This window comes from Podarcis erhardii (assembly GCF_964252035.2).
Source record: "Podarcis erhardii genome assembly, chromosome: 8".
Classification (NCBI taxonomy): domain Eukaryota; kingdom Metazoa; phylum Chordata; class Lepidosauria; order Squamata; family Lacertidae; genus Podarcis; species Podarcis erhardii.
The window spans coordinates 49,291,438-49,301,097 of NC_138499.1; the positions used below are offsets into that span (position 1 = coordinate 49,291,438).

The 9,660-nt window shown below is 41.1% G+C and overlaps 1 protein-coding gene across 1 annotated transcript; it reads left to right on the forward strand.

Annotated features, from left to right (window-relative positions):
• Nucleotides 1–1,484: 1,484 nt before the first annotated feature.
• On the forward strand, nt 1,485–9,077 carry LRRC30 (leucine rich repeat containing 30). The gene has a single exon (XM_081873569.1). It carries the CDS (start codon nt 1,930–1,932, stop codon nt 2,824–2,826), a length of 897 nt encoding a protein of 298 aa, XP_081729695.1. The 5' UTR covers nt 1,485–1,929; the 3' UTR covers nt 2,827–9,077.
• Nucleotides 9,078–9,660: the final 583 nt, after the last annotated feature.

Sequence of the window (9,660 nt, forward strand, 5' to 3'; positions counted from 1 at the left end):
AGCTACAGTGACTGGTGGAGGATGAATGCCTTGAAAAATACGACTTGTTGAGAACTTGTCATATTTTGCTACAGTGGACCACTGGGATTCTCTCATCAATGTGTTATCTTTAGCCAGAGCTACTCAATAGTTTAAATATTAAAGGATGAACTGTCAGTATTCTCTATTTAAGACAAAGCCATAATGGACTAAGTGGGACATGGTTTAATAGAGTCTGCCTGCAGTCTGTTTTTTGTTTTTTTTTAATGACTTATTGATATTCCAGAGTTTCTTTAACTTCTGCCTGTGAAATTTGTAGAGCAGTCATGACTCCAGGATTAACCCTATGAAGCAGCTTTGGTTACATTACTTCCATGCCTGTTCTTTTCATTCATTATTTCAATGAACTTGAGATGCAATTGGCTGAATCCACATCCTTTCTGGTCATACTGATTTGCTCCTTTTTCAAGTTTTTTTGTTTTATGAGGAACAAACATCAAGTCTAGGGTGCTTTCAGTTTAAGAATCATGCAGTTGTTTTAAACTTAATACCAGCTAGAATTAGATTGTATTTGCTCAATTAATTTTCAACTTCTCTTTCATTTTCTCTGCCCTCAGGGCATCATGGTCCAAAGGAAAGGGATGGAAAGGGAACTGGAAGTCAGAAGCTGGTACTGAACTGTAGTGTGACTCCAGGCAAACTCTTCAGAATGGCTTTGTCTTCCGAATATATAGAAAGAGTTATCACTTGTATATCTATGTGCCTGTAAAAGGGTGGTTTTGTTTTGTTAAGTGAAAATCTGTTGATAACATATTCTTTTCTCAGAGCATTAGGCTGTGTTTCTTTTTTGGAATAGGAGTCCCAGCTGCATAGCAAAATGTGATTTATCTCTCCATGGTAGTTGCCCGTGGTCAAACACTATCTGAAATAAGCAGGTGCATTCCTGCTTATTTTAATCAAATCGGTCAACTTGATTGTCTTCATTCAGATCTGTACGATCCTTTCAAAGTTAAGCACTTTTATACCCAAAGGAAGTAATTGCGGGTTTTAACTGTGCTGACTTTTAGAAATTGTTACCAGTGCAATCTTATACATGTCTATTCATAAACAAGGTCCATTGAGTGCAGTGAAGCTGATTCCCAGGTAAGTGGGTGTAGGATTGTAGTCAGAAAAAAATCCATTTGCAATATCATGAACCCACAAAATCTTGGGAGTAAAGATGAAATTTGGGGCACCATGCCAGTATACAGTTCTTTCTTTCCATTTTAATGGGGAAGCAGAAGTACACATGTCCTTGAATTCACCTCCGAAAATGGCATCCTGGATTATTTTTGAATTTGAATAAAATTGAATCCGAAAATAAAATTTATGTGTGGAATTCCCTCTTTTTAAAAAATTGCAGCTGTAGATATTAAAGTTATTATGAAGGTTGTTCCTCAGCTGAATAAACAGTACTGGGAGAGGGGAGGGGATCATCCTCTCTCCATGTTTTTTATAGTTACTCTTCCTAATTGTCCTGCTGCTACCTCATGCTCCAGATATCCAAGAAAGCTGACATGGTAAAGTTATATACAGCACTGCAGTGACCTCTTTGCAATGAGGATGCGTATCTCTCCAATAAAGCCCCAGACAAAATGACAGTGACAGCTGCCTCGTGGCATTCAGCTTGAATGGAACAGGTTTGCTCAGAAGTGTCAGTCGCCAGTGTGTCATGACAGCAGATAGCACCAAGGAAAACATCTTTAAGCCCCATCCTGGAAAAGTGAAACTTCTTTCAGCAGCTGCAGAGGCTGTTTAGCAGGAAAGGTGCTCTTCAAAGTCTTTGCACTTCTTCTTGGCTTGATCTTCTTTTATGAAACTCCTGAAAGCTGAAACCTTTTGCCAGGTGTTAGTTGCAGAAGCCCATAAAACAAAATCTCCCTCAGCAGAAGCAGCAAAGCTGGAGGTTTTATGGGTGGAAGGAACTCCAAGAACCAAGAGAAGAAAAGCACGATGCTGTTGAAGAGGAGTCAGAAGTTACCTCTGTGGGAAGACGCTCTCCTCTCTGGGAAAGACCCAAGAGCACTCTTGAAGCGTGGACTGCAGTATGTCAGCTTGAGCCTCATCATGAAAGGGATGACAAGGACGCCTGACTTTTTGTGGGGATTGCCACAGGTCCAGAAACTGAACCTCTCCCACAACCAGCTGGTGGTCCTTCCTCCTGCTTTGGCAAAACTTGACAGGTTGGTGGTGCTGAACCTGTGTGGGAATCGCATGAGGTCTCTGCCGAAAGAGATTGGGCTGCTCAGGAACCTGAAGGTTTTATTTGTCAACATGAATTGCTTGACGGAAGTACCGGCCGAACTCGGACACTGCAAGAAGCTGGAAGTGTTGAGCCTCTCTCACAACTGCATCTCCCATCTCCCTTCGAGCATCACAGACCTGATAAACCTGCGAAAGCTGAACCTCAGCAACAATCGGTTCATTTACATTCCCCTAAGTGTTTTTGCATTGCGGAATTTAGATTTTCTACATGTAGGCTGCAACAAGCTTGAAAACATTGGAGACAGTATCCAATTTCTAGTCAACCTGCAGATCTTGATTGCTGATTATAACAAGATTCGCAGCTTGCCAAGGTCTATCTGCTCAGTCACTGCTCTTGAACTGCTAAATGTTGATTACAATTCCATTCAAATGCTTCCAGATGAACTCTATTTGCTGCGCCGATTGCCAAAAATTGCTTGGAATCCAATGGATAAGGGGCTACACATTGTGCACAACCCTTTGTCCAAGCCACTGCCACAGATTATAGATGGAGGACTGAATGCACTCTACAGCTATCTCAAAGATAAAAACGAGCTCCCATAAATGTACACTTTGCTTGGGATAGACCTGGTGGCCATGTCTCAACTGAGTTCTTTAATAGTTCTGATCAGTAGCTTTTACTGCACTCATCAAGAGTTGGAGTACGGTTGCAATATTTCCCCCCACCTGAGCAAGTACATTGACTTTATGTTGACTGTGCAATGGATGTATTTTCCAAATAGTATGTATCCTTGCAGTGCTGAGGTATCTTTTAGGATGGCAGGGGGTGAGGAGGAACCCCAGGGATTGACATATTTCTCTTTATTCAGCTGTAATCAGATTAATACAGAGCCAACAGCAGTTTCAGGCTTTTCCCACCTGTCAGATTTTAATAACAATAATATAAAGCATATTGATGTAGTGTGATGTGATGGTCTTGTGAAGTTCAGTGGCACTTTAAACTCCTGTTTAGTGTCTTGTACCAAGGGCGGGGGGGATGCTATAGAAATCCTAACCACAAGAAGCTGAACTGATTCCTTAGGAAGAAAGCTTGATCTGGTTACAAAGCAATGTGTTTTTGTTCCGTGACCTATACCGCGTTATCTGTTACTACATTCTGGCTGTGGTTCAGTCCAATTAATTTTCCAGTGTGTTTGATCCTAGACAAGCAAGTTGCTACCTAAAAAGATATTGTAGAAAGAGGTGGTGAATAAATCTTGCAGCAATTGAGAAAAATGTCCAGAATGGAAACGACTAGTACCTCAAAATCTTGAAGCAGGGATTAGGTAACGTACATCACAACAAGTACTTGATGGAATGTATAGTTGCTTATGATGTGAGAAGTGGGGGCATGGCCAGATCCACACCCCTTGTCAATGGGGCTTCTGCATGAGAACCGCCCAGTTCTCTGCCCAGGTGTATAGAAATGGTGAGCCAAATAGCTATTTTTTATGAGGAGAAACCTTCTAAGGCTTGAAGTCATTACTTGCCTCCTTTCTTAAAATTTTGGCCTGGGCACATCTCATATGATGCCTGTCTGAGGTGGTTCTACCTAGTGTCCTTGTGGAAATGTATTTCATGAATGTTTTCTAAAGAAGCAATAGGTTACCTGCCTTTCTCATAAATCCAAAATGCAGGGCTATCCCCTCACCTATTGTATGGGCTAGGTCCCTAACTGCTAGGAAAAGCGGAAAAGGAAAAATCTGGCAATTGACCAGAACTTATCTATCTGGGACAGTTGTGAATGTGAATACAAGCTTTGGGTAACGTTTAACTTCATGACAGCTGTTTTAAAAAGAAAACCTTCACTTCAGAAGCAGGAATTTGTATCTGTGAAATGCACTTTTAAAACCGATGTCGTCAGCAGCTTCTGCAGTTTCGGTGCACAAGATGTAATGATGCAGAACGGGGTATATTGCCTGAGAATGTTGTGCTAATGGAATACCTCAAAAGTGAGCAGGCTGCCCAGATTGTAGAGGATGTAAACTTGATTTGCATCTCACTTTGGAGCTATTTGTGAAGGGAAATTCAGGAGTCCTAAATATACGGTACTTCTTCAGCAGTTTCTGGCTCCCTGGATGCAATTAAGGAGAAGGAGAAGGCATATGAGACTGAGGAATAGTATCTGCACAAAAAGAAAGAAAGAAGTGTCATGTAATTAATCAACTCAGGTTGCAACCCCTCTACACACTTACTGGGGAATAAGCAATATTGTACTCAGTGATACTCACATCATACATAGGATTGAATTGTCAATGCCTGATTAATGCAATATACAATACAAAAATCCACTGGGTATTTTGCTATATATTTGGGGCACAATGCCACCAAATTCAGCACTTTGTAAATCCGATTGATTTCAAAGTCAAATATTTCATCACTGTCTCATTGAAATCAGTGGGGCTTAAAATAGTTTATCTTTGGTTGGGTGCCCTTAATATCTCCTTTACATCTCTTCTTACAAAACATATATATAGGGATGTATTTGGGTTTTTATGGCTCTGTATCCTGAAATAAATATACAGTGAGCTAGTACATTTAATATATAGCAAAGGGGAAACACACAGAGAGACCTGAAGGCTGATGGACTGAGAAATGGATTGAGAAAACTCTTGTTTTGACAGAGTTTTCTGGTAGCACTTATGTCAGTGCAAGAAATGACATTGAAGGTGGTGAGTCCTATGGCAAACAAGCCCTAAGGGGCACAACTGAAAGAAGTGGATATGTTTAGCATGAAAAAGAGAAGCGTAAGGGGAAGCATGAAGAGCAATGCCACCTGGAAGAAGGCAAAGACTTGAGTTCTGCTGCCTGAAAGAGACTTAGCCAACTTAATGGGCTTATGTTGGGATAGAAGATTTTGGCTGAAGAGAAACTTATTGAGAGTAAGAGCAATTCTACAATGGAACCAATTCTCTCTCTCTCTCTCTCTCTCTCTCTCTCTCTCTCTCTCTTCACTGTCCAGACCTTTTAAATCTACTAGTTTCATTTATCTGTATGCTAATGTATGTCCTGCTGCTTATTTTTAACGCTGGTTTTATTATGTAAATATGGCTTTTCAGTATTTTCATGTAAGATCAAGAGCCTGGCTGAAAAGTGGGGTCACAGCAAGAACATTTTTAAAACGCACATGAGCGTACACTATTTATACATACAAATGGGTTCTAATTTTAAGGATGATAATTGTACTTAAAATATCCATCTCAAATGTCTGAATGTTGGCTCTTGTATGCCATTGTTGACAGTTATATGTTAAGGGGTTGTTTTTTTTACAGAGTAATCCAATCCGTGTCTACTCAGAAGCAAATGCCACTGAGTTCAGAAGGGGCTTGCTCCCAGGTAAGGGAGTTTAGGATTGCATCATTTGTACATTTGATGCTGTCACATTAATCACTGGGCCGGGGAGATATCTGTTTATCAGCTAATAAGGATTAGGCAATAGAAGTTAGTTATGATATGATTTGGCTGTGATATCTCCCCATTGTAATTTGTATGGCAGCTTAAGAGAAATTGGCACTGCAGGAATGTTTAGGGTTCTGTTTCACAAGATGAAAAACAGCAGATGGTACTGTACAAGGAAAAGATCCCCATACAGTAGCTAATCTATCTGAAAAAATCAAAATAGTGAGATGTGTGGATAAAGAAGGGAATAGAATATAAAGCAGAACACCAGTATTTTGAAAGTGATGATGGTGCAGAATAACAATAATATTTCCCTTGTCCTAATAAAACAGTTTAACTGGATGAAGCACTAAAATATAAACAATCTTCCTGTAAAGGGGGTGGCGGGAATCCCATGATTATAGCTGCAATACTATACAGAATTACCTGGGAGTGCTCCCTACTGAACACAGCGAGACTTACATCTGTGTAATTATGCATGGGACTGCACTGTTAACAGCAAACCAAATAACTGGAACTGCACATTTGCACGTTCCAGCACATTCGTAATGAGGCAAATTATCCCCTCACATTAGCACTGAGCCCTGCTTCATTTTGTCCACCGCCATCCCAACCTCCCGGCAGAGCCAAACTGCATGTATGCATTGGTCTGGGGCAATACCAGCTTGAGAGCATTCCCAGGAAACAGGACAAAACTGGCCATACATAGGGTTGTGCTGCACTGTAAGGAAGCGATGGGGAACATTTGGCCCTCCACATGTTGTCGGATTCAATTCTCATCAGCACCAACCTGCATGACCAATGGTCAGGAATGATGAAAGGTGTAGTAGCACAACAACATCTGGAGACCCATGGGTTCTCTTTGCCTAGTTTAAGAAAAGAACTAAAGCAGAACTGGGGAACTGGTGCCCTCCTCCCCTGATGTTACTGGACTACAAGCCCCATCATCCCTGACCATTGGGCATGCTGGCTGATGGGAGTCAGAACCCAACAATAGCTGGAGGGCCAAGGGTTTTCCAACCTGGTTTAATGCCTAAATTAAATAATAATAAAAAAATCTGCATGGAAAAAAATGTTTCTTATTTTTTAGTTCCTCAACCTAATTTTTAAACTAGACATACTATGCACATTTCACATAGAAAACTACTGAGATTTTGGTATAAATAGTTGTTGGGGAATTTGAAAGAAGGGCATAAAAATCTCCTGGTATTCATATCAAAATTTCAGTAGTTTTGCAAATGAAATGTGCCTTGTATTTCTAGTTAAAAACACAGATATTTCCTCATCCACAGTTTCAAAAATTATAACTGCTACAGGAACATGCAAAACAATGTAGGATAGTGCGCAATACTCTTAGGTTTATGCATATGAACTGCAGTTCTGCTCAATTAATTTTTAATTCCCTTATTTCATTGGGATTTAAGCAACATAACTGCAATCAGGATTGCAGCCTTTATAACAGAAGCCTTTTGGCATGCAAACCCACATCGTATTTCCAAATCTTTTGCTTTAACTACTGTCTACGATGCTGAAATCCCCTTTCTTGATGAATCCTCTTTTACCCAGGAACAGTAAGCCCAAGGTGTTGTATCAATATTTACTCTTCTAATAAGAGAAGAATTAAAAGGAAGAAAGAATGACTGGCAAGCATTTACATGATACTCAGGTAGGCACATTTCATTTAAAAAAAAGGGGGGGGACAAGGCTTTTACTGCATCATAATTCTGTATTCCCCATAACTTGGGAATGTTGCTTATTATTGTGCTAAAATAATTGTAGAAAATTATATTTGTTCTCCTTAAGGCTATAAACACAGTCTATGAATGCAAATATGCATGATTAGCACTTAAATAATAAAGCAGAAAAGATCATAAATATATACATTTTTCTAAATATTAAGTGCTTCCAGTAATAGAATGAACCCTGGTGTCACAGTGGAAATCTAAGAGCCTCTTCTTTCTAATAGTGTGAAATTTCCATTTATAGCTGTGATAGGGTATGAGATGTTAAGCCTATCCCAGGCACAAGATTAAATGTTCTCAGTGCTGGTTGGAATAGAATGCATGAAAGTGAGATACATTTACCTGCAAGCTCTCTTATGGATGCAAATACATGTTTATTAGTTGGTTCTAAGGAATGACTCTAGGCAGCAAGTGTATTTAAAACCCCAAGAGCAGAGTGATTAGCAAGAAAAGTCAAAATAGAAAAAATGTGCTTTAACGCATCTTATGGGTCAAGTATGCAAGATACACATATAAGTAAAACCATATGGCTGATTTTCCTGTTTTGACTCTGGTGCTGAGTTTTTAAACTCCAAACTCAGGAGGGAAGACAATGCCCAGACAATGGATTTAAACTCTTGTCTCAAATGTATTAAGGATGAACAAAGGAAATTCAAAACAGGGAAAGGCTCAGTGAAAGAACTATTATATCACAGGCTCTATGAACTTGTCCAGGTAGATTTGCCACTCAGTTTAATGTGGTGATTAATACTTAGACTAAGTTCACATTAGGGACACGGGTGGCGCTGTGGGTTAAACCACAGAGCCTAGGGCTTGCTGATCAGAAAGTTGGCGTTTTCGAATCCCTGTGACAGGGTGAGCTCCCGTTGTTCGGTCCCAGCTCCTGCCCACCTAGCAGTTTGAAAGCACGCCAGTGCAAGTAGATAAATAGGTACTGCTCCGACAGGAAGGTAAATGGCGTTTCTGTGCACTGTTCTGGTTCGCCAGAAGCGGCTTAGTCATGCTGGCCACATGACCCGGAAGCTGTACGCCGGCTCCCTCGGCCAATAAAGCAAGATGAGCGCTGCAGCCCAGAGTCGGTCACGACTGGACCTAATGGTCAGAGGTCCCTTTACCTAAGTTCACATTAGCAGCTTCAAATGCTGCAAAGTAATTTCCCCCCACTGTGTTTCCAAGTCGCTTTCTTTCGCTGATGCTAACCTGAAAGTGGGGACCAGGGTGTCTTCGCCAGGCTATTTATTTCCCTGCGAAAGCTCTGATTCAATTTTGTGCAAGGACATTAATCTGCATGTGAGCAAAAGCTTCTCACACCTCAAGGAATTAAGACCTTTCCTGAGTTAGAATGTTCCCCAAAGCCTGGATAATAGGTTGTCAAGTGTGGTGTGAGCCAGTGTGGTGTAGTGGTTAAGAGCTGCAGTCTTGTAATCTGCTAAACCGGGTTCGCGTCTCCGCTCCTCCACATGCAGCTGCTGGGTGACCTTGGGCCAGTCACACTTCTTTGAAGTCTCTCAGCCCCACTCACCTCACAGAGTGTTTGTTGTGGGGGAGGAAGAGAAGGAGAATGTTAGCTGCTTTGAGACTCCTTAGGGTAGTGATAAAGCGGGATATCAAATCCAAACTCTTCTTCTTCAAGGTCAACTAACTTAGTGTTCATGGGAGCCACCATGAATCTGCTTTCAAACCACTGGCAGTCATCTTTGAGAATTCCTGGAGAACAGGCGAAGTCCCGGCAGACTGGAGGAGGGCAAATGTTGCCCCTATTTTCAAAAAGGGGAAAAGAGAGGACCCAAATAATTACCGCCCAGTCAGTCTGACATCAATACCAGGGAAGATTCTGGAGCAGATCATTAAGCAAACAGTCTGTGAGCACCTAGAAAGGAATACTGTGATCACCAATAGTCAGCATGGATTTCTGAAAAATAAGTCATGTCAGACTAACCTGATCTCATTTTTTGACAGAATTACAAGCCTGGTAGATGAAGGGAACGCAGTGGATGTAGCCTACCTTGATTTCAGCAAGGCATTTGACAAGGTGCCCCATGATATTCTTGTAAAGAAGCTGGTAAAATGCGGACTTGGCTATGCTACCACTCAGTGGATTTGTAACTGGCTGACTGACCGAACGCAAAGGGTGCTCATCAATGGTTCCTCTTTATCCTGGAGAAGAGTGACTAGTGGGGTGCCACAGGGTTCTGTCTTGGGCCCGGTCTTATTCAACATCTTTATCAACGACTTGGATGATGGACTCAAGGGCATC

Excerpts from the sequence above, each read along its gene's own strand:
- LRRC30 (XM_081873569.1), top strand. The coding sequence starts at position 1,930 with ATGGGTGGAAGGAACTCCAAGAACCAAGAGAAGAAAAGCACGATGCTG.